Raw genomic sequence first — 26,090 nt, 5'->3', positions numbered from 1 at the left:
TTGAAGTGGCCAAGGTTTTTTGTTTTGCACTTCTCCAAGATATTGCACCGCCAGCCAACAGGAAAATAAAACCACTCGTGGATCTCCTGTCATCCTCACAACCTGCGAAATCAGAATCACAGTAGCCAACCAATTCTAATTTCTCAGATTTCCCATACACCAACATGTAATCTTTTGTCCTTTGCAGGTATCTCATAACCTTTTTAGCTGCTGTCCAATGCTTTTCTCCTGGATTTGCTTGAAATCTTCCAAGCATACTTATGGCAAAGGCTAAATCCGGTCTAGTGCACACTTGAGCATACAATAGACTGCCAACGATAGACGCATATGGCCTGTTAGCCATCCCTCGCATTTCAATCTCATTACTAGGGCATTGAGACTTGTTTAATTTATCTCCTTTGCTCACTGGTGCTTCACCCTTTGAACAGTCTTGCATGTTGTACCTCTTGAGCATTTTCTCAATATAGGTCTTCTGTGAAAGACCCAAAAGGCATCTGCTTCTATCACGAATAATTTCTATACCCAAAACGAAGGAAGCCTCACCCATATCTTTCATTTCAAACGTTCGTGACAGTAGTTTCTTTGTTTCCAGCAGGAGATTAAGATCATTACTTGCTAATAAAATGTCGTCAACATATAGAATTAGAAAGATAAACCTCGAGCCACATACCTTGAGATACAAACAATCATCAATTTTGTTTTCAACAAAACCAAAACTGGTTATTTTCTCATCAAACTTTAAGAACCACTGCCTGGAAGCTTGTTTCAGCCCATAAATCGACTTTCTCAGTTTGCACACCATTTGTTCTTGCCCCATTTCAACAAAACCAGGTGGCTGGACCATGTAAATCTCCTCATCTAACACTCCATTTAGGAACGCAGTTTTCACGTCCATTTGGTGGAGTTCTAGATTGTAGTGAGCAACTAGAGCAAGGATGATTCTGAGAGAATCCTTTGAAGAAACAGGTGAGAATGTCTCAGAATAATCCAATCCTTCCCTTTGAGTATACCCCTTTGCAACTAGTCTTGCTTTATGCCTCTGAACCTTTCCTTTTAAGTCTTTCTTTGTTTTGTATACCCATTTGCATCCAATGGGTTTTATGGACTCATTTGCTTCTGTCAAGACCCACACTCCATTCGAATACATGGAGTCCAGTTCTTCTTGCATTGCTATCTTCCATTGCTCAGCCTTTTCACTTGTCATCGCTTGCTTGAAGGTGACTGGATCAATCTCTATGCCTTCCTCATGTTCAGTTCTATCTTCATTTGCTTGCTGAAAATCAAGTGAGTCATCGACAGTCTTCTCTAGTTTCTCAGCTTCTCCCACATAAACAAGAAAATCTCCTGAAATTGGAGACTTTCTTGTACGTTGAGGCTGCCTCCTTGTTGCAGGAACCATTACTGATTGCATGGTAGTTGTACCATGATTTTCATCTCCATTATATTCCATGTTGCAGACTTGTGTATTGCTGCTGCTTGATGCATGCTGGAAACCAGTAGCCCTACCAAAATCACTTTGATAAAAATCTTCATGGACTTGGTTTTGCGTGTCAAGAGTTGCAAAATCAATTTTGGTTGATGACATTGGGGAAATTGTTGTCACAGCCTCTTCTTCTTCTTCAAAAATAAAATCACGAGCCTTATCTCCATTTGATTCTTCCGCTTCAATAAACCTTGCACTATTTGTTTCAAATATTCTCGTATGTAAGGTTGGAGCATAAAACCTGTACCCTTTTGATCTCTCGGGAAAACCAATAAAACTGCAGCTTACAGTCTTAGAGTCAAGTTTCTTTGCCTCTGGATTGTACATTTTTGCTTCTGCCTTACATCCCCATACATGAAGGTGATTCAAACTAGGTTTTCTTGAAGTCCAAAGTTCAAATGGAGTCTTGTGCACAGATTTACTTGGGACTCTATTCGATATATAATTTGCCATTTTAAGAGCCTCACCCCATAGAAACATAGGAAGATCAGTCCTACTCATCATGCATCTCACCATTTCGATCAAGGTCCTATTCTTTCTCTCGGCTACACCATTTTGCTGTGGTGTTCCGGGAGTAGTATACTGAGCTTGAATCCCGTTTTCTTCCAAGAACATGGCCATTGGACCCTTTTGTTGACCTTTCTCTGTGTACCTACCATAATACTCCCCTCCACGGTCCGATCTCAAGATTTTAATTTTCTTTTCTTGTTGTCTTTCCACTTCATTTTTGAAAATTTTAAAACAATCAAACACTTGATTTTTCTCGGATATTAGATATACATATGCATATCGAGAAAAATCATCAATGAAAGACACAAAATAGGCATTTTTGCAGATTGTTTGCGTGGAGAAAGGTCCACAAACATCTGAATGGATGACTTCTAAGAGGTTAAGACTTCTTGTGGAACCAATTTTCTTTGTGTTTGTTAATTTCCCTTTCCAACAGTCAACACAATTTTGCATATCATTAAAATCCAACGTTGGAAGCATTTGTTCTTTAACTAAAATTTCTAATCTTTGCTTGTTAATATGTCCAAGCCTTCTATGCCAAAGCATTGAAGACCCTTCATTAGTCAGAGACCTTTTCAAAGATAAATTTGATTCCACTGTCAAACATTTTGAATTTAACATTACTTGACAATTCAACCTCCAAAGATCATTGTTTAAAAAACAAAAACCAAGCAAAAGATTCAAATTACCTTTCTTATAAATCCTTACACTTTCATCATCCCCAACAAAAACATAACCGTCTTTTACAAGCTTTGAAGCAGAAATTAAACTTCTAGTTAACCTAGGAACATAAAGAACATCTAGCAACTGTAAAACGAAACCACTTGACAATTTGAGCTTTAGGGTGCCTATTGCCTTCACAGCTACTTTATTCCCATCCCCAACGTGAACATCATAGACCTCATTTCTTGAAAATTCTTTTCTTGTGAACCCCTGCAAGGAATTGGTAATATGCACCGAACAACCAGTGTCAAACCACCAAGAATTTGGAGGGATTTCAACAAGATTAACATTAACACAGACAAAAACATTTTCAATTTTATTACCTTTCTTAGGTGCCCATTTCTTTCGTTTATCACAGTCCCTCTTCAAGTGACCAAATTCTTTGCAGAAATAACATTTTATATTTTCAATGTTGCCTTTAAAACCTTGAGATCCCTTGGAGGATGATGGAGTATCATTTCCAGCAGCATGAGAATAGGAAAAAGGTTTATATGGCTTACCAGATGTCGAGATAGTTTTTCTCGTAGTCTCTGCCTTTATGAAATTCACTGTTTCATTTGACACCCTTTTGATCCTGCTTTCTTCTTGAACACATATGGAAATGAGATCATTCAGACTCCACTTCTCCTTTTGTGTGTTGTATGACGTCTTCAGTTGTTCATATGCATCTGGGAGGGAATTAAGGGCCATATGAACAACAAAAGCATCATCAATGGGAACCTCCAGGTCTGTGAGCTTCGCAGCAGCCTCCACTAGCTTCAGAATATGTTCTCTGACAGTGCCTTTCCCATTATATTTCAGAGTTGTCAAGGTAGTCATGAGGTTTCCCATCTCTCCCTTCTCTGAAACCTTAAATTTTGCCTCAATTGCCTCCAGGAAATCCTTCGCTTTGTCAGTTGCAGGAATGCCTCCTCTAACAGCTTCACTAATGGATCGTTTAATCACCAATAGTGCCATGCGATTCGCTTTCTCCCATTTTTCAAGTTTCAGCCTTTGTTCAACGGTGCTATTGTTATCCAGTGCTTGTGGTTCATCTTCCCTCAGTGCCAGATCGTAGTCCATTAGTCCAAGAATAATCTCCACATCCTGTCTCCATTTTTTGTAATTTCCTCCACTTAAAGGCTCAATAGAGGAAAAATTCATTGAAGTGGGATTCACTGCAGAAGCCATGAGGTTATGAAAAACAATGAAGTAGGGAAAACACAGTAAGATACAACACCTTTGGGTGAGGAACATTCACTGTAGGAACTTAATCCATGCATAGCCATTTAGTTATTTGTTAAAAAATATTTCAAAACTCAAGTCTTTAGACAAGAATCCGAAACACAGTTAACCATTCACCAAACTATGCCCTATTCCATTAATCGAACCATTCATACGTTGCCTTCTTTAGAAGATCTTATATGCATGTTATGATTAAATGAACTACGAATTCCCATACTTCTGATTTCTTAGTTTAACATTTCAGTATGAACCCATTTTGATGTAGTTCATACGATCAATTATACTAAGAAAACAAATCCACACACAATCCTCCTTTATTCTGCTGTTACTGCAGAATACTGCAGAAGCCATGATACATATATACAAAAACTTGAATCTCAGTGAGACTAAAAAGGCTCTGATACCAATTGTTAGATTTAAGCATTTAGTCCCAAACTAAGGTTACAATATAAACAATAAGATCATGAATCAGTGTGTATATATATATATATATACATACCTGCAGAAGCCATGAGGTAATGAAGTTAACAGAAAGTCTTCTACTCACACAGTCCTTATGTCCAATACTAGCGATAGTCTAGTGATCGAGTGAACTAGTTTTCTGGTGAGCAGGGACGTTCAGATTTATAGGCTATATTCCTAACATGATCCCAGCTATCATGGGATCAGTTAATACCTATTATAATTACATCAAATGAGACAAGGTTTAACTGTCCCACAATCCCTCGCATTTCAGGAGATTAGTCTCCCACACTCCCTCAAAACCAGGAGACATGTTGCAACATGGTCATGACTTCCAATTGATTCAATCCACGTTTTTAGGTATCCTTATCATGAAAACGGGAGTTCAAAACCTAACATGGCTCCCTACATAAGAGCTTGAACTTGCTCCTACTCAAGTCAAATATTATAAACAAACACAACCAAGAAAAAGAAGGAAAAAGAACAAAAAAGAACAAGAAAAAGAAAAGCATGTCATTGATGCTGTAAATATTTGCACTGCTATCGAACCAGCACACTAGCGAGTATCATTTGAGTACTCCGCCGTGTATTGGGTTAGGGCAGTTGTTGGGTTGCTAGCACTTGTTTATGTGCTGCAAGCATGGACCAAAAGCAACAACAAAAAGAAGATACGGCCTCCCGGTCCTAGAGGGTTTCCGCTGCTTCGGGAACCTGCATATGCTAGGGGAGTTCCCTCATCGGGATCTGCATTGACTAGCTCAAAAGCACGGCGGCATCATGTACCAGCGCTTAGGGCTTCCACCTGTCATTGTTGTCACATCCCCTCAGGCTGCTGATCAGCTGTTTCTGAAAACACATGACCTTAATTTTGCAAGTAGGCGAACACTTGAAGCTCCGAAGTTTCTTGGTGGAAAAGGAACTTGTCCTTCGGCGAGTATGGCTCTTATAGGTGAACAATACGTAAGATGTATACCCTCGAATTGCTTAGCGCCCATCAGTTCTTTCAAATCGATGAGGAAAGAAGAGCTTGCCCTTTTGATTAACTTTATTCAAGAGGCTGCTTGCGGTCGTCTTACTGTCGATCTCAGTGCCAAGCTTTCGTCTCTCAGAGCAGATATTAGTTGCCTGATGGTGTTTGGGAAGGAGTACAAGGACAAAGAAATGGATGAGAGGGTTTTCAAGGCTGTGGTACAAGAGGGCATGCATTTAGTTGCCACCCCTAATTTTGGTGTTTACATCCCTGGTCTTGCTCAACTGACCTCCAGGGTGCTTATTCTGGACAACAATTTCGTTGCAGGACTTGCTCGCAGGATGGGCACTACAGCAACAGCAACTGAGTGGACACTCTTTGAACTCATCAAGCATCCGCAGGTGATGAAGAGGGTCCAGAAGGAGATAGAAAATGTAGTCGGCATGGAGAGAATGGTGGAGGAATCAGACCTGGAGAAGTTGGAGTATTTGGACATGGTATTGAAGGAAACAGTGAGGCTTCATCCAGTGGCACCATTGCTGCTTCTCCACTCAGCCATCGAGGACTGCAACGCTAATGGCTTCCACATACCCGGAAAATCCCGTGTTATGATCAACATATGGGCAATTGGGAGGGATCCTAATGTCTGGACTGATGAAGGAAAGTTTGTACCGGAAAGGTTTGATGGAAGAAGTATAGATTTCTGCGGACGTGACTTTCATTTTATTCCGTTTGGCTCCGGTCGAAGAGGTTGCCCCGCAATGCAGTTAGGCATAACGATGCTACAGCTATTGGCGGCACAACTTGTGCATTGTTTTGATTGGGAACTTCCAAATAATATGTTGCCAACTGAGTTGGACATGAAGGAGGAGTTCGATCCAACATTTCTACTTATCGCCTTCGTCAGCTCAGCAGATATATATATATATATATATATATATATATATATATATATATATATAATTTTCAATTAATTAACTGTTGGCAGAACAATATACGCAAGTTTGGGAATAATTGTACACTGATCAACTTGTTTCAGAGAGGCCCAAAACCTAACAACTATATTTCTCTGTTGAATGAGTGTAACGTACGTACATAGTTATGTGTCAGTCTATTACTCTATTTTGTTGTCTAGGTGAAGAAACTCTATGTTGGAAAGGATAATCTTTAGAGATACTCTAAACGAGATGTTATAAAGTTTATATGGGCAGTAATGGTAAAAAATATAATATTAGAGTATGTTTGTTTGGTCTTGTTGAGGGAAACTGAACTGGACTACTTCCTAGTGTAGTCTCATGTTTGATCCGTGTCGGAACTAAGTTAAATGAGATTAAACGGGATTCACGTGGACTATCGGCCTCGCTAGCAGTTCTTAGCGAGACCCTGCCCCAACCATGGGACTCGCTAAGACCATCTCTGCTTCGCTCTTTCCGCTTGGTCCCTTCCGCTTCGCCCCTCCCATCTACTTCTTCTTCCCCACAGCTTGCATACAGACAAAGAGAGAGAAAGAGTAGAAGGAGAAGAAGAAGAGCCGCAGAAAGAGGGCAAGGGGGAAAAGGTTTTGTTATGGGCTACTTGGTGAGAAGAAGATGGAGGTCTGATTCTCCAATTTTCCAATTTGTTTTTTTTTTTTATTTATGGGAAATTTATTAATATTTTTGGATTCTGAGAAATCATTCAACCCTTTTCGCTAAAGTTCTAATCCTCTGTTTGTTTACACCCATATGAAATTGCAGAATCTAGGGCAAGCAAGGACAGCCGTCATCGATGGATCTAAAGTCGAACTGGGTGACCTCGAAAATAACTTCATGGGTATGTTTATTTTTTGTTTTGGTGAAATGGGTATGTTTTGAATAGTTGTTTTCGTGTTTGATTACTGTTTTTTCAGTGTTTTATGCATTTTGGTTGTCAGATTTTTGGTAGTTGATGAATCCAGTGTTGGGAAATCGAAAGTGAACTGTGTTCGCCAATTTCTCCAAGAATTGCTTAAATTTAGCTTTGTATCTCGATTTTTCGATTGTGTTCTACCACGAAGATCGTGAATTTTGTGTGTAATTTTAGTTTTCTTGGGTCAGTAGTGGCTAAGCGGTACGAGCGGGTGGTAGGTGATTAGCGCCGTTGAAATTGTTTATGTACTTTGCAATGGCAGTAGTCTGGTGTACTGAGCTGCACATTTTATTCATATTATTATCAATAATAATTCGGTGTCCTATGAGAAAAGTAAAATGATAATTGAGGTGCAAATTTTGATTAGAAAAGTAGTATGAAAGACAGAATTGTGTGCCTCAGCATGCTCGTCTATTTCCTATCAAGTGTTTTTCCTAATGTTACTACTTTGTGAAGTGATCAGTTGAGGATTACTTCCTAATGTTATTACTTTTAATACACTTATAAGTGGTCTTTGCAAAGAAGGAAAATTAAAGGAGGCTTGCTACGTCCATGAAAGTATGCCAAAAATGAAAGTTACTCCAAATCAAATTTCATACAAAATAATTATTTAGGGCCTGTGTATTAAAGGAGATTTTTAGAGCTAACAAGTTTCTTTTTCGTATGCTAGAGAAATCAGTGGTGCCTGAGCCCCTGCTTTGGAATTGTACTATTGATAGTTATGGAAGATATGAGGATCTTAGTACTGCACTCTCCGTAAAGGATCAATATGTTCGCTTCTGGTGTGCGTTGATCCATGCACAAGAAGTAAATGGAGGAAACATTGATCATGCTCTTGCTCTAAAAAAGGAGATGGTTATCTGATCTCTGTTCTGACGTGGTCTCGTATAATTTGTTGTTGGGTGCTGCTTTTAAGTTAGGGCTCCGGTTATGTGATGAAATTCTGAGAATAGGATTTGATCCAGATATATTTACTTACACTGCACTAATCAGAGGGCACTGCGTGAGAGGTGACATGAAGGAGGCAGGAGAGCTTTTTACAAAGATACATAAGTCTGGTTTACCTATCGATCATGTTCCATATCGTATATTTTTCAAGGAGTACTGCTAAATTAAGGAGCCTGACATGGCATTTGGTGTTTACCAGAAGTGGCTGGGAAGGGGATGCAAATATCTGGAGCTGAACATGAGGTTGATTCAAAAGTGATATCAAAGCTGAAAATGATGTTTCCCCAATTAACTAGCTTTTTGTGAATCATGGGAATCTAATTTTGAATGATAATATTGTAGCTAGCTATTGCAAGTACGTTGCAGATTATTGTAACTAGCGTATATTGTAGTTATTGTAAGTATGTTGCAGATTATTACTTGTTTTCTTGAATTATGGTATTTCTTTTGTGCCAAGAAATTTGGTTTGTCTTTTTATTGAGTCTTGCTCATCCAATAATATTAATTTTGATAATATTTTTAATAGAAGAAATTAAAATTTAACATAAATTTAGTCCATGTCCGAGCAAACACCAGACTGAATATAGTATTATTTTCATTATCCAGCATTTTAGTCTGACACTGCACCAAATGTTTCACTAAGTTAGTCCAGCTTAGTCTAGTCTAAGCCATTCAAGCTTAGTCCCTAAAATTAGTCCAGTTCGAGATTGTTCAGTGCAACAAACATATCCTTAGTGTTTTCTAACCGAAATGTTAATTCTTATGTGTCATGACGTGGATTGGCAGTAAAGTTGGTTGCTGTTAAATTTAATAGCAACTTTAAATTCGTTTTTAATTCATTAATAAATGCTTTTATCATTTTTATTATTGTTGTTAGTTCAAACAAATATTTATTACAATTATAAAAAGTAAATAATAAAATAAATAATAATTTAATTTGATACATCGGATAGAGAACAAAATTTAAAAAATATCAAAATGTCACATAGTCTTTTAAAATTAAATTTTATATTTACAATTTGAGAAGATGCTCCGATTATAATTGGCTCCTTATAAGTTGTAACTGGGTCACTTGAAGCATGGTGGTCAGTTCTTTAGGCCTCAGATAGAGAGAAGGTCTCTCACGCGGAGAGAAAAGTTTGATGACTTGTTTTTCGGTTCAAGATAGACCTTTGTTTGGAGATATGTATGCTGGAATATTTACCGAATGCCACACTTATTGGGAGAAATATCATAGAGTTAATGTGGGGCATGAAATTTTCTGGGCTAGAATAAGGCAAATTGGAATACAAACACCTCGTAAGTATGGTCATGGACTAACCAATTATGATTGAGCTGAGCCATACAAACGGACCAACGGTACCACTAAAAATTTGGATGACTAAATAATTTCTGATTCGAATAATTTTTTTTGTAAAGATGATTTTCAAATGAAGATTAAATAATTAAACGTTATGGATTATGAAATTTATATGGTGCATTATTTGAAAGAAGTGGGATATATGCATTTCTTATGAAAGAACCCAAGTATTTTCCTAAACTAGAAGAAATGGAAAAATACTTGCTTTCTCCCTTTGAGGCCTCTTTGGGAGATGAGCTCATTTTTCTATTTGCAAAAACGCATTTTAACCGTAGAAATCTACAATCAAAATCGTTCAACATCTTCATCTTCATTTGAAGATTATTCCTACAAAAAATAATTCGAACTGAAGATCATTTGTTCATTCAAATGTATCAAATAAATCAACAATATAGATATCAAGTAACATATTAATAATGAACCGTCTATTTATTTGATATATTTGGATGACTAAACGGTCTCTGTTTTAAATGATTTTTTGTAAGAATGATCTTCAAATAACGATTAATATAAAAAACTATTATGATTATGAAATTTTTACGCTAAAAATACGTTATTTACAAGTGGAGGAATGAGCTCAAACCCTAAAGAAGATGTAAGTATCATTCTAAAAAATGATAGTACATACAATAAGGAAAAAAAAAAACATATGATTAGAATAAATTATTTATTCAACCACCATACTGAAAAATGATAGTACATAACACACTACAATACAAACAAAAACAAAAGAAAAACACACTACGATACAATGTAAAAATTTCCAAATAATAAAAAGCAGGAAAAAAAAAAGGCCATACACAAATAGTTTCAATATTCAAATACATGCTTTTAAGTTATTCCAAATATCCATATCATCAAAGGAGGAGAAGTAGTGATTCCTACTCATCAAGCCTCCTTCTTCATGTTGAGTACTACTACAATTGACACCTATTGTTGTTGCTGTTGTCGTCGTATCTGCCATAACATCATATTCTTCATCCCAGAAGTTTGTGAAGAGATCATGTTCCTTCTCTAACTGCAAACCATAACATAATAGTGCTCTTTCAACACTACTTCTGTCTTTATTTTTATCACTTAACGAGGTTTCCGTATTTCCATTAATTTCCGTAGGCGTTGATGAAGATGGCATTGGCGACGGGTCTTGTAATAGTACTTGAAAATTATGTTGTTGTAAATTAGTTGTAGCTAATTTACGGCCCAAACAATTCAAATTTTTGGAGAAGGTTCGTGGTCGAGGTCGTAGTATGACGGTCTTTATTGCTTCTACTTGTATTTGTTGTAAGGGTTTCTGATCTTTTTCCCTGTCACCAGAAGCTAACTTCTTCCTTAATCGAGTACTCCAGTAATTTTTCACATCATTTGCTGTTCTTCCTGGAAGTCTTCCAGCAATCAACGACCAACTAAATTACGTACATAATATGGAGAAAAATTAGAAATTCATTCTATATATCCATCCGAAAAATTGCTGTTCCACAATTAAAAGAACATTGCATTTGCTTCTAATACATACATACATACATACATACATACACACATACTGAATTTTAATGTGTCTCACAACCTAAAGAATTCAGAATCAAAATAAGGACGTACACACACACACATGCATACACGAATGCATGCATACATACATACATATGCCCTTCAACAAAGGGATCTCAATTTGCCGAAAGTTGGGATCGTTGTGGAACCCCTCCGCCTTGTTATTGATACAATTGTTCCACCACCAACATCATCGATATTGTACTCAACTTAACCTTCTGTTACTAGGTGCGATGTTTTTACAAAAAATCTAGGTGATATTAGGAGTGGAGTCTCTTATCCATATTTTTTCTACTCCATTGATTAAAACCTTATTCATTTTCAATTTTTAATCAAGGTCCTTAGGTTTTATTAACCTCATTAATTATTTCAATAATAAAATATTTACATGTCAAGATAATTAAATTGTATTTCTAAATATATTCATTTAGTGTTAGAAACTTTACATTTGGTATATTTATATTTATGGCTAAACTTTGTATAATATATTTCTATTTTTAGTTTGTACCCATTTTTAATTTGCAACCTTTTTTTTTATTTTTAAATTATACCAATTTTCTTTTCAGTTTCAATTTGTATCCATATATTAATTTTCTTTTGTGCTCATATTTTTTAAACTTTTATTTGTAATCATGAATTTTTAAACTTTTATTTGTACCCATAATTTATTTATAATCTACCCATTTTTATTTAAAAATGTATCCCTTTGCTATATGCAAAATGTACCTTTTTTTTTTTTGTAAGTACCATTCGTTTTATGTAAAATGTATCCATTTTTAATATAAAATCTATCTATTTTTTCAATCTAAGATATACCATTGTTTTTTTTAATAAAATGTACCCATTTAATATAAAATGTGCCCATTTTTTTGTATAAAATGTACCATTTTTTTGTATGTGCAATGTACCCACATTTTTATATAAACGTACCAATTTTTTATATGTAAAATGTACCCAAAATTTTATTATATAAATGTACTCACATTATAAAAATCTAAAATTCACCCATAAGCAATTTGTTTTTGTTGTGGAAACCCATAAGAAAATTTCAATAATTAAATTGGTGGTGTAAATTAAAGAAAAATAACGTTTCAGTATTTATTGATATTATTATGTAACATCCCACATCGTCCAAGGGAGTGGATCATGTAAGCCTTATATGTATATTCTCATCTCTACCTAGCACGATGCCTTTTGGTAGTTGGTAATTGAATTATTACTTGAGTGTTAATTAAGGTAGTTATTTCCTATTGGTTAAATATCATTTGGTTTACAAATTTGATTCCCTAGCAGTATCCCCCAACTTAACACCTATTAGTAGGCCTTGGTAATATTAAAAGTTGAATATCACATATATAAATTGTACATATTTTGTTATATTTCCAACATAAGACCATTATCTTACCATTATATATTCAATCCAAACCTTCTATTTGTTCAAGTCTCGTTTCAAAAGAAAATCGAATATTAACATCCAGATAATATGACAATGATTATATATGTTAAAAAGTTACTAACGGATGTACATGTTCTAAAGCAAAAGAAACTATATATTGTAACAGAAGAAAGTGCCATAAGAATCTTTATGTATGTACTGGAAGATCTATCGGTCTTTGGCATGGTGGATATTAATCTATTAAGTTTACTTGTCAAGCTTAGACAAATTTAAGTCCAAGAAAAACAACAGAGGTCCGGCCGGTTTTCATTCCTATTATATGGATAATACATACATTCCTTTTGCACATATCCCTATTTGCATTTAATTTATTTTAATTGAATAAAATCAGCAATGGGAAAAGTTTATTTTATTAATCTTCATTTAAAGATCAGTCTTATAAAAAAAATCATTTAAATTGGAGATCATTCAAATGTATCAAATAAATAGACGATCATTATGAATAAGTTACTTGGTACCTACACCATCGATATTTTTTATACATTTGAATTAAATGATCATCGATTGAATTAATGTTCTGTAGGGGTGATCTTCAAATGAAGATTAAGAAATTGAATGGTTCCGATTATAAATTTGTACAATCAAAATGCGTTATTTACAAAGGAAGAATGAGCTCATCTCCAGATGGAGAATGCAAGTATTGTCCTATATATATAGGAAGGGAAAATTAATTAACTACTAGAAATAATCATCAAACTAGAATATATATGTAATATTGCATGCTTGCCTGTTTCCTAAGAGCATCCGAAGCCTGATCATTAGATCTATTTCATCCTCTCTAAAGTTTCCTCTCTTGATACTTGGCTTCAAGTAGTTTAACCACCTCTGTCTGCAGCTTTTCCTGCATCTGTTTAAATCTGCATACAGACATACATACACGTTTATACTGCAAATTAAAACCCTAAAGCCCTCTCTCTCTGTATAAAACAAATACGTAAGTTGTAGGAGTATGAATCTAAATAAGCAAGCTGACTCTCTCAACCGATTACTCTATACACTTAAGTATATGGTTGTTTAATAATTACCCACTTTGAGGGGAGCCTGGTGCCATTTTCCTTCTCCATTTTGTTGAACGAAGTGCCTGAGACGATCGTCTTCCTCTTTAGTCCATGCACCTTTTCTCACTATTCCAAACGAATTACCCTCCTCCATCCCTTAATTTTTAATTTGGTGGTACTGTTACGTCTGCGGTTGCTTGCTTCCAAACACGACTTCCTGTCCGTCTAATAAAGGGCATCTAAAACCCAGGTATGCACGTGCATTTTTACCATCCACACAGATTAAGGGAAGATAAAACTAACACTTACCCTCACTCGGAAACAATTTTTTTTTCTCTTATTTTGGTTCTCTTTCCAGACGGGCTATGGAAATGTTTTGATCGGGTTTTTTTTTTTTTGGCCGTTTGGACGGAAATAACTGATAAAATTTCTCTATATTTTGAATATAAAAGATAGTTTGGCTTTATTGAAATACTAGTCTTTATACACACGCTCACATAAGGCATTTTTTGAATCACAACGTGCTACACGCGAGTTACACGTTTTAAATGTATTTATATGCGTAAATTGACAAAAGGAAAGTCAAATATTTGAAGTAAATGAATAATCTTAGATCATATTAGAAGAAACCCCCCATAAACAAATTAAAATAGCTGAATCCACATAATAAAATTGGTATTTATAGAATTTATATTAAGAATAGAGAAAATAATATTTAATAAATAACTGATTGAATCACATTATTGTTAGCCCATTGTGAAGCTAAGTTCACTCCTTTCCCCCTTAGTATAGATAATATCATTTGTTAAAAAAAAAAAAATCATTTGACAACTAATTTAACCACATTATTATTCGTGTGTGAAAGACTTTTTTTTATAATCGGCATTACATACTTCTTAAGATGTTTTGAACATGTTTAAAAATTGAGAAAATAATATTTAATGAACAGCTAATTGAATAAATAGCCTATTGTGAGGTAGTAATTAAAAAAAATTAATTATTAGAAACCACTATTAAAATGACGAAAATACCCCTACCAAATGGATACATTATTTTGGGCTGTTTTTGAAGTTTTTTTGTTTGAGAGGCATTTTTGTTCATTTTTTTTGGTGAAGCTTGTGACACCAAAAAATACTATTCATTAGGCTTGTTGGCTTTATATATAAGATTATTTTTATTACATTTCCAAGAGGAAAATATTATAATTGAGTTTATGCTTCATGGGATGTCTCAACATATTATTACGGGCCATAAACTTGAAAACATGAAACAAAATACTTCCAAATGCAAAGATGATCATACTTAGGAAATTTAGAGGATTGTTGCCAAAAAGGTGAGAAAACCAAATTGCAGGTTTTGATTTTGTTAAGAGCAAAAGTGCTGATAGGGAATAGAGAAGTTCTTGGTGTGTTACACTGTGAGGCATAACCACCTTTATATAGTAGTGTGCCTATAACCACCTTAAGATACCTTAAGATAGTAGTGCATCTATCTTGACAAATTACACAAATACCCTTAATTCAATAGTGGAAATCAATTGCCTAATTAATTGAGGAAATTAAGGGCCAAACAGTTACAACAGTTAATTGAGAAATAAATGACCTATTTGAGGTATCAATAGCTTATTCATCACCAAGACTTAATTGATATATCAATGACTTATTCATCATTGACAGACATAAATATCATGCAACAATATTAAAATTTTAAATAACAGCTCAAAAAAAGATTTAAATAATAATTATAATAATAATAATGGCAATGACCTATCGGTATTAAATAATAATAGCAATTTACTATCGTTATTAAATAATAATGATGGATGTTGATTGTTAATAGAAGGTGATTTCTTTGCTTTGGCTGATGCAGACTACAGTGGTACTGTAGATCCATTTTCCTTTCAATGTTTCACACTTATGACCTGCTTTTTGGCCCTTTATTAAGTTTTTCTACGTTTTATTCTGAATTCAGATTCTTTGTTGCGAGGATTTCGAAAATTTGTAAATTGTGTCTATTTATCGTATATCGTGTAATAAAAAATTATTTTAAAATTATTTATTTAAAATTAAACATAAATAGTACTTGACAAAAATAATCGTACGATGTATGATGAATGAACACAATTTACAAATTCCAACAATCTTTACCAAAAAAATCTGGAGAAGATCTATGTTGGTTTTATTCCCTTTGGGAATTGAGAGCTTTTCCCTCCTTTGCTCTGTTTGTAATCGTCGGGGTCTCCCTTTTTAATTAGAAGTTCTTCCTTTCGACCAAAAAAAAGATTGTAATCTTTCACACTTATAACCTGCAATTCCCGAGCAAAGACACCACCCTGGTACTGTTAAATCTTAAATCGGTAAGAAATAAATAAATTAGTATGCTTTATTTAAGAACAGTAGTGTTAAAGAGATTAAATTTTGTAATTAAATAATATGAAAATTGATGATTAAATTACTATTTAAATATTAATTGATATGTTTATTTTTAACTAATAATCATCTTTTAGTTTATAAATTTAATTTACAAATTTAATCTAATTAACCATACTCATTTGAAATGCAATGTCAACCGAAAGACAATAAAATGTAAATTCTCTTCTAAGTTTCCTGCTTGAGAGTACGCAGTTACATAAAATGTTACAAAACAAGACCTGTGGTCGTGTGGTCGAGTGTCTAATCATTATCCATAAAGATCAGTGGAGCAGAGTGATCTTATTGGCACTCACTCAATTATTAGGAAGGCCGAGAACCTTCAAGGCGTACTGGCAATGCAATTTCCATGGCCCTATATGGTGACTCCGGCAAATTCTTTTTGTGAGAATTTCAAGATTTCGTAAATTATATATATTTACTGTAAATTATGCGATCAGAAATTATTTTAAATATTTTTATTTAAATTTAAATACAAATAGTACTTAACAAAAATTAATCGCACGATATACAACAGTATTTGATAAAAACTGTTCGCACGATGTACGATAAACGGACATGATTTACGAATCTCCACGATCCTCACAAAAAAATCCTCCTTACCAAAAAGATCTGGAAGAGGATCCTGTTGGATATATGGTATGTCCGCAGTCCCACTCGTGATCTGTAAACATTGTCTTGGCCCTGGCACGTTCTATTGGTGCGTGAACTATACATGTTTATGAGAGGGCCCTTCCTGTACCTGTGAATCCACTAATTTGAAAACCAACTTATGATATTTCATGAAATATGTTGAGGTTTTAATATAAATTAAGGACAATTTTTCACTTTATTATTTTGAAGTATTGTGATTTTTTTACTTTTATACATTAAATTTTTTTTTCATTCTATCGTATACCTAAAGTGAAAATTATGAAACACTTTCGTACATCTGTTAAGTTTTCTTTCAAAATCTTTGTTAATCTGTGATGTAGCGCTCATGTGGATAATAATTGCACGCCATGTATCAATCTAACCCACATGTAAATTTAAAAAAATAAAAATTAAGAAAAAAATAAAAGAAGAAAAGAAAAATAAAACAATTTGTCGTTCATCCCCACGATGCCAAATGAAAAGAACAAAGGCTTGCTGCCTCTTTTGGTCAAATCACAGCTGCCCAACCAAAAAGGTGAAGCAATTCCTCCTAAAATTCATGTTGGACATATTAACCACCCAAAAGTGAAGGGAAAGAAAAATATTTGTAAAATTGTGGAGAAACAAAAAAACTTGATGCATGAAGGGTGAAAAACTACGATACTTCAGAATAATAAAGTAAGAATTATTTTAAAATTAATTGGCATTATGGAGAGTAATCTAATTACTTATAAACACATGCAATGTTGCTCATTTTTCCTGATCTACTCTCAATATTTGCTTTGTGAAATCCTTAATCCACAACCATTGTTCTAAAAATCCGTATAGTCACTAGGTGGCTGGCAAGTGCCTCTGCGAGCTAAGAGGGGAGGTCACAAAGTCAATTGAAAAAAAAAAGAAAAGAAAAGAAAAAAAAAGGTGGCAAACAATTAGTTTCTTGGGGTTTCTTTTTCTCTCATTCACGAGTCGACCTCTTTCTCTTAGATAATCAGTTTACTTAATTTTGTATTAATTAATATACATGTAGTTGTTGACTCTAAAAATTACAAAACCTACGTGGCGCGCAGGCCGAGTAACTAATAAGCTAACTACGTCCTTCGGTCGAATACGGGGTGTGCCAACTTGTCGGCCGAGCTTGGCCGAGGAGTAAAATTTGTTGATGTAGCTTTGAGCGCGTCGTTGACTTCTCTATCTTGCGATTGCGACCGAGGAAGGAACACTCTCGGTCTCTGGGTTCTACAGCCTGAAGACAAGGCTGCTAATTCTGCGGAGTTCACAAATCGTCGGAACCCGATTCGGTCACTGTGATTATATTCGTAAGAGTATAAGCACGTCGAATCGAGACCAAACTATATGGGCACAGGTACTCGAACGTGATGTATATCTTGATGGTGAACGTAGTTCGGCCGTCGGAATGCCGAACCCTGAAACTCACTTGCGAGTATCCAATCATAAAACCACTCGGCGTCCAGTACGCCGAGTAATGCAATTCGTAACACCTAACTATGCCGAGAAGGCTAATAAGGTGACCTCTGCCAACAAAGGTTCGAAAACCCTTCTCGGCCGAGACTTAGATAGATAACCGGTCGACCTCGACGCAGTGCTGTTTATCCAAACTGAAGGTGCTTCTCGGTCGGCTGATTCTGCGGCAGCAGTGCTGTTTATCCAAACTGAAGATGCTCACCGGGTGCTTCCACAGTGCTGTTTATCCAAACTGAAGGTGTGTCGGCAGGAAAAGAAAAGGAAAAATCTCAAGGTGTTTGAGAGGTTTTGCGCAGGGCAATTGTATGCTGATTTTTGAAGGTCCTTTCTGTTGCATGATTTCTTGTATTTATAGTGCCCCATTCCTTGAAACCAATTCTGATTTGGATTGGGAGTCCTTGTCCCATTTCGCCTCTAACTCGAACAAACCTACTCCTACCGGGATTCTGAATTCTCCTTCTTTTCGGGACTCCATTCCTTGCCGGTCGAGAATCCTGGTCGCACCAGGACTTCCTCGACCTTTTCTATTCATCCGGACTACTTAGGATAGGATTTGGCCGACCCTGCCAGCTGGCCCGGGATTTATTATTCGGCCCATAGTATTTATCATTACCTTGGGCCAAGCACATCCTGCTGCTCGGCCCAACAATCATATTTTGGGCCCAAACACTGCCCTCTCGCTTCTGAGGTCGCCGACTGTTAACTCTTGGTCGGGCCTCGGCCTTGAAGAAGCGAAAACATTTATTGCCTTTTTGGACTTTACTTCCTTAATGACCATTATTCCTGCGCATTTATGAGACATGATTGCACTTTCCTCGTTGCCCTCGACGCGTGGCCACTTGTCGATTCTCTGCCGCTCTTAAAAGCTTTCAATCATGGGCCTCGAAACCGTCCACTAACTGAAACGCCTTATCCTCATTAATGCATTAAAACTGACACCGCACGCAATCGTGCGTCCTGGATTTTCGACTCCTCGATTCCATCTTCGCAGGTTCCCAAAATATCCGAAATGATTGGAGACTTTCCCGGTTAAATTTCCCCCCAATTTGAACCAGTGCTTTTCGAATTCCATTGCTTTTTCGAATTCCAGACATTTGATCTTCACTCTGAAAACCCTATAAATACCCACATTTCTGCCATTCGCATCTTACGCTTTCAGAAACTCCAAAATCCCAATTTTATCATCCTTGTTCGTTCAAACCAAAACTTCTAGTTCTTCCTTCTGCAATATTTTCTCCAGTTCTTCCTTCTGCAATATTCTCTTCTTCCGAATTATCTCCTATCATCTCTACTAATGGCCTCCTTTATCTCGAAACTCTCTGATGAAGTCAACAAGTGTAAAGATTTCATCGTTCGGAGCGCCGTCAAGACGCTGCGATTCGAAAATGACATGGCCACCAGCCACCAGATTCTGGGTCCCCTCTTCAGAGACGCAGTGCCGTCGTCTGTCACTAACCTGCTCAAGGAGCAGTGTTTAACACCCCTGCTGCAGGGGTTTGACTGGTCAAAGTGGATTCTGGCGCGGCCTGAGGGAGCCTGGCCCTCGACCACCACGGCTTGGGCTGCCTGGGTCGACCGAATGAGCACATTATTTGGCAAGGAGTGGAAGGCTCTCGGCATCTACGATGCCATTATTCTGTTAACCATGGAGATTGCCATGATTAAGGAGCTGCTCATGGCGGCCCTGAGTTTATGGTGTTCGGCCACCAACACCATGGTCCTGCCTTTCGGCCCTCTCGGCCCCACAGTCCTCGACGTCTCGGCCATCCTTGGGACTTCCCCGACCGGCTTACCTATTGACGCCGCCCTTTCCGGATATCCTTCTCCTCTCGACCTGAAGGCACTGTTCGACGAAAGGGCCGTCGAAACACTAGGCCGGGGCGACCGGGAGCCCTCAAGGGAAGAAGTTCAGAAGCTCCACAAGAACTTCTTCAACTACAACACTCTCATCCTTCATTTCGCCGGCCGAGGCGAGGAAGGCCTTAGGAAGGGAGAGCACAAGGCCTTCCTCTTCTACTGGTACAACAAATTCATCTGTTGTACCAGGTCAAACAAATGCCTGGTGGAGAACATGCCGGTGGCCCAGGCACTGGCTAATGGTCGCTCGCTGGCGCTCAGTCCAGCCATACTCGCCAACCTCTACCGTTGCCTGGCCGAGGCGACCATTGGCAAGATTGACCCGCACCAGAACGGACCCCTCTGGGTGTTCCAACTCTGGTTGCAGGTTTACTTCTCCACCCTTCGACCGGAGGTTCCTGCCTTCCAGCGAACGGCTGCCCTCGGCCTTCAACTGGCCTCTCGACCGGCGCCACCTCACCGAGCCGACGAGGTTTTCAAACACTTCCTCAGCCTCGACGTCCTCTCGGATGACGAGTTCCTGGTATGCCGGCGCCAGGAGTACCCTTCCTCGCTCAAGCTCCCTACGACAGCATGGGCCGAGTCCGAGGATGCGGGCAGAGGCAATGCTGGGGGTCGTTCATTCTGGCTCGCGACCTTCCTCTTGGTTGCGATGCCCGCCGAGCTACCTGGGAGGTCTACCATCCCCATTTTGTCGCCCGGCAGCTCGGCTATCTTCAAGGCTGCCCCGTCCCCCTGCTCGCCTCTCGGTCTCTCCTGAGTCGGGGGCGTCTTACCGCTTCCTCCGAAAGGGAATGTAAGACGTCGGACCAGGAGTTCCAAGAGAAGTGCAGGAAATTTCGGCTTCGGCCGACGGTTCCTGAATCTTTGGGAACCGACACCTTCGGGGACTGGTGGGAGGAGTACACCGGCGACTTCTTCGGCGCCCCGGCCGAAGATCTGGTGAGGAAGATCTTCGGCGACAGTCCCAGGTCAACGTCCTCGGCTCAACCTAAGGAGTCGGACCAAGGTAGTCTTTCCGCTTTTCTTTCCTTTCCTCTTTTTTTATTTATTATTTTTGTTATTAATTACTTTGCTTTTCAAGGGGGCGCGGGTCGAGGACGGGTTAAGTGGTCGCCGCGGTGGCAAGGGCAAAGAAGGTGCCCACGAAGAGGACCCTTGTCACCGAGCGGACGGTTCCTACCAAACGCCCCCACCGAGGAGCCGAGCCGGCGGATGAGGCCCCTCGCCCTTCTAAACGCGTCAAGAAATTGGCGAAGAAGGGCGACCGGGAAATTCATGTCGTCCCTAGTGATACTACTGGGACGCTTGCTCCTGCCGGCTCTCCATCTGTGCCGGCTGCCTCGGCATCTCCATCCCCGATTCCTCCAGCCGTCTCTCTGGCCGATCCAATCGTCGCACCCGCTCCAGCTTCGGAGCCGGTCGTGGCGCCTGCAATGGGGAAGTCGGCTGCGCCTGTCGAAGCACCCTCGACTCCAACGGTCGTCTTGGAGGTATAATTCTACTTCCACTTGTTTCTTTAGGTTTCTGATCGTAATGTTAAATGTTTTCTCTTTGTGTTCAGGATGTCGAGAGCGAGAGTGACGAAGTCCCGCTGGAACGCCGTCGTCGACCAGTCAACTCTCCTCCCGTCCATCCTCCTCCGGTCGTCGAAGCGACCGCTCGACCGCGTTCTCCTGCGGCGGATCGTGGCAAGAGACCTATGGCCGATCCTGAGGCCACGGCCGAAACGCCGATCCATCCGCAGGATGAAGACTCTCCAATTCCTCCACAGGAAGTCTCTTCGGCCTTTGTAAGTCTCGTTTCTTTTGTATTGATTTTTTCGTGACACATGTTTTTTTTAAAAAAAACTATTAAATGTCAGGTGCCTGAACATTCATTTCACCGGCAATTTTATGCGCCGAGGGGCGTTGTCTATATTTCCTGGCCGCCGTCGTGGCCATCAAATGTAGATGACCTCTATCGGCCGTGTGAATTGCGTAGCGGTCTAAGGCACTGGGCTCGGCCATTAAGTTCCCTGGGTTCGAGCAATGACCTAGAGGGCATGGCCGAAGTCTCCTCTCGGCAGGTCTAAAACAATCCCCTTTTTTCTTTATGCACTATATCACGACGTCTTTACTTTCCTTCACAAAGTTTTCCTTTTATGTGCAGCCATCGTGGGAAGTGGAGCTTGACGCTCTTCTTCAAAGCACGACCGGTGAGGCCGGCTCCTCTGCAGCTCCGGCCGAACCGGCGGGAGCCATGCCCGAGGCCGAAGTCTTCGTGAAGCTGCACGAAGTCTTGTCTCTGACTGCCTCCCAAGCTCTCCGGTGCAAGGGCCTTGACTCTGTTGGAGAGTGTCTCAATGACCTCGCCAGCGGTGGTCACCTGAGCCCGGAGGGTATCTCTTTCCTCACCGATCTCCTGGAGCGGACTCGGCAACACTTCCTCATCTTCGAGCGAGCCTTACAAGCCGAGGACGACTTGAAGGTGGCTAAGGTCGCGCATGAGGCTGGTCGAGTAGAGATGGAGGCAATCAAGGCGAAGAAAGAAAAGCTGACCGAGTTTGATCGTCAGATCTCTGACCTCCAACGTCAAATTTCTGACCTTCAACGGCAAATGTCGGCTGCTGCTTCCGAGCTTGAGAAGGACTTTGAGGCCAACAAGGCTCGGCTGACGGCCTTCGCTGCCGGCGCACAGCGTATCTAGCAACTGCAGTGCAACAAGAAGACAAGGCAGGCTGAGATTATTCTGAGCGAAGCGAAGTGGCTAGAGCTAAAAGCTGCCCTCGAGACTTTCCTCCCCTCGACCCCTTAGGAATCCATCATTGTATTTGTATTTGTTCTTCTTGTAATGATTCTTTTGATATCAATACAATGGTCGTTTTGCTATTAATACAATGGTCGTCTTGCTATCAATACAATGGTCTTACTCTTGCATTTCCCATGTAATTGGATAGTACTTCTTTAAAAACTTTCCATTAATCGGCAATTTGTGAACTGAACCCGTCCGATCTCTTAGATGATATGCTCCATTGCCGAGGACTTTGTGAACGATGAATGGCCCTTCCCAATTCGGCGACCACTTACCAATCTGGGTCTTTAATCCCAATAGGCAACACAGTTTGCCAAACCAATTCTCCTTCACCGAACGTTTTTTGTCTTACACGCTGGTTATACGCTCGCTCGGCAATTTTCTTTTGTGCAATCAATAAGTTACCCGCGTCGATTCGACTTTCTTCTAAGTCTTCTAATTCTTGTCGCATCGCTTGACTATATTCAATACTGAACAGATTACTCTGCTCGATTACTCGTAACGAGCTTATACTCAACTCGACCGGTATCATAGCATCGTGTCCATAAGTTAACGCGTAAGGAGTGGTTCCAGTGGCCGACCGGGGTGAAGTTCGGTATGCCCATAATGCTTCATTTAACTTCAAATGCCACAACCCAGGTTTCTCTTTTACCATTTTTTCAAGGATGCCGATCAACACTTTATTGCTTGCCTCGGCTTGCCCGTTTGCCTGTGGGTAGTACGGCGTAGATTGCTCAAGTCGGATATTCAATCTTGCCGCGTATTCCTTAAACCTATCGGCTGTAAATATAGTGTCATTATCAGTTATGATCGTTTCTGGCACGCCGAATCTGGTCACAATATTCTCCTCTACGAAGTTGCATACCTCTTTAGCAGTTAATTCGGCGTATGACCTTGCCTCAACCCACTTAGTGAAATAGTCAGTTGCTACAATTATCCACGCGTGTTTCGCTGCCCCCGATGATGGCGTGATTTTGCCAATTACGTCCATTGCCCAACCCCTGAACGGCCATGGTTTAGTAACCGAGTGTAGTAATTCGGTCGGGGCTCTCTGCACGGGTCCATGAATTTGGCATGATACGCATCTCCGTGCATATTCGATGCAATCCTTTAAAATATTGGGCCAAAAATAACCGTGTCGTCGGAGCAACCAGCGCATCTTTCATCCAGACTGGTGTGCCCCACAAATTCCTTCATGTACTTCGACCATTGCTTGGGCAGCCTCGTGTGGGCCGAGGCACAATAGTAGTAACTCGTCCTCGCCCTTGCGGTATAATTCATTTTGGTACGACACGTAATTCGTGGCGAGCACCTTCGTTCTCCGGTCGTGTTTCCCATTGGGGTTATCGAGGTACCGTAACATCGTCTTTCTCCAATCATCTGGTTCTACTTCGACGACACATACTTCTACGGGATCTCCTCGTTCTAGTAGGGATGGGAGTGACATTACCCTTGTGCGTATTACTTGTGTGCGCTGGAGAATTTGCTGATTGATCAAGGCGGGGTACGAGCGTTGACCCGTGGTTGCAATTCCCACAATTCGACCTAGTTTGCCCCCCGTGAGTTGTGCTCCCGAGGCGATCTAGGCGAGTTCATCGGCGTCTGTGTTGTCGACACGTGAAATGTGTTCAAATGTGATCCGTTCGAACGACTCGGCCAGGTAGGTGGCGACCATGTGATAGGGAGCTAAAGTACAACTCATGCAACGAAACATGCCGTTCAGTTGGTTAATCACAAGTTCGGAATCACCAAGGACGAGGACGCGGGGGGCTCGTAGATCGTGTAAAACGTGGAGGCCGATAATGAGGGCTTCATATTCGGCCTGATTATTGGTGCAGCTGAAATCTAACTTGAGAGAAAAATACCATCGGCAGTAGTCAGGCGACTGAATAGCGATACCGACACCCGCCGAGGTCGAAGTACTGGAACCATCAAAATGCATAGTCCAATGGCTATCGCGTGTGGTGACTAAACCGATGTCGACGTCGCCTTCCTCAGAACCATAGGGGGAAGGATGTTGGGCCAAGAAATCGGCGAGAGCTTGCCCCTTGACGGCCTTTTGGGGTACATACTGAAGGCTGAACTCGGATAACGCGAGCGTCCACTTCCCAATTCGGCCTTTGACAATGGGCCGAGTGAGCATGTATCGAATTACATCCGTTTGGGCGATGACCTGTGTGACTGAAGGGAGCATGTAATGTCGAAGCTTGGATGAGCCGAAAAACAAAGCTAAGCAAAGTTTTTCGACCGGTGATTAATTGAGCTCTGGTGAATTCAGATTTCGGCTAAGATAAAAGATCGCTTGTTCACGTCCTACATTGTTATCTTGCGCGAGGAGACAACCAATGGATTCAGCGGCTGCCGAAATGTATAATTTAAGAGGTTTGTTACAACGAGGTGGAACGAGCACTGGTGGAGTGGAAAGGGCCACCTTGATTTGCGTAAATGCAGTTTGATGCTCTTCGCGCCATTCAAATTTGTCGGTATCCTTAAGTTTCAAGAGCGTAGAGAATGCCTTCATCTTACCGGCCGAATTGGCGATGAAACGACAGAGGAAATTTATCTGCCCGAGTAACGACTGGAGCTGTTTCTTTGTCGTCGGAGGTGGGGCGCTAATGATGGCGCGGGCTTTATTTTTGTCGACCTCGATGCCGCGGTGGTGCACCAAAAATCCTAGGAAATTACCGGCCGAAACACCGAAAGCACACTTGGCCGGGTTCATTTTGAGGTTGTTTTGGCGCATGCGAAGGAACGCTTGCCGCAGATCGTCCAGGTGCGTTTGACGGCGTTTAGATTTTACGACCACATCATCGATATAAACTTCGACGAGTGTACCGATTAAGTCGTGGAATATCATATTCATGGCTCGTTGGTATGTGGCGCCGGCATTCTTGAGGCCGAATGGCATGACTACCCATTCGTAAGTACCAAGTGCCCCAGGGCAACGGAAAGCCGTCTTGTGGATGTCGGCTTCGGCGATGAAAATCTGGTTGTAACCCGCATGGCCGTCCATAAAAGATAGCAGTTCATGATTAGCTGCGGCATCAATTAATAAATCTGAGATAGGCATTGTATATTCGTCCTTAGGAGTAGCCAGATTTAGATTACGGAAATCGATGCAAATGCGAAGTGCACCATTTTTCTTCAATACTGGGACGATATTGGCCAACCATTCGACATACCGAGCAGTCCTAATAAACCCGGCTTTTAGAAGCCGAACTAATTCTTCTTTAATGCCGAGCTGTACTTCGGTCGAAAATTGGCGAGGGGGTTGTCGAAAAGGCTTACATCCTTCCTTGATGCGTAGCTCATGTTCCACAAGGTTTCAGT

General features: G+C 39.8%; 2 protein-coding genes and 1 pseudogene across 2 annotated transcripts; 1 reads left to right on the top strand and 2 right to left on the bottom strand.

The window, feature by feature from the left end:
* Positions 1-4,599: 4,599 nt before the first annotated feature.
* Positions 4,600-8,123, top strand: LOC137725392 (cytochrome P450 71AU50-like; annotated as a pseudogene).
* Positions 8,124-10,384: 2,261 nt separating this feature from the next.
* Positions 10,385-13,720, bottom strand: LOC137725383 (transcription factor MYB90-like). The gene is made up of 3 exons (XM_068464048.1): positions 13,594-13,720; positions 13,296-13,425; positions 10,385-10,970 (listed from the first exon to the last, which is right to left on the bottom strand). The coding sequence occupies exons 1-3, from the start codon at positions 13,718-13,720 to the stop codon at positions 10,385-10,387; spliced, it is 843 nt and encodes a 280-aa protein (XP_068320149.1).
* A 10,622-nt stretch (positions 13,721-24,342) lies between these two features.
* On the bottom strand, positions 24,343-24,903 carry LOC137725374 (uncharacterized). The gene has a single exon (XM_068464037.1). It carries the CDS (start codon positions 24,901-24,903, stop codon positions 24,343-24,345), a length of 561 nt encoding a protein of 186 aa, XP_068320138.1.
* Between the last annotated feature and the right edge of the window lie 1,187 nt (positions 24,904-26,090).

Source organism: Pyrus communis, chromosome 1, assembly GCF_963583255.1.
Source record: "Pyrus communis chromosome 1, drPyrComm1.1, whole genome shotgun sequence".
NCBI classification, from domain to species: Eukaryota; Viridiplantae; Streptophyta; class Magnoliopsida; order Rosales; family Rosaceae; genus Pyrus; species Pyrus communis.
The sequence above is the reverse complement of the archived record's forward strand: the minus strand, read 5'-3'. Positions and strand labels throughout refer to the sequence as shown.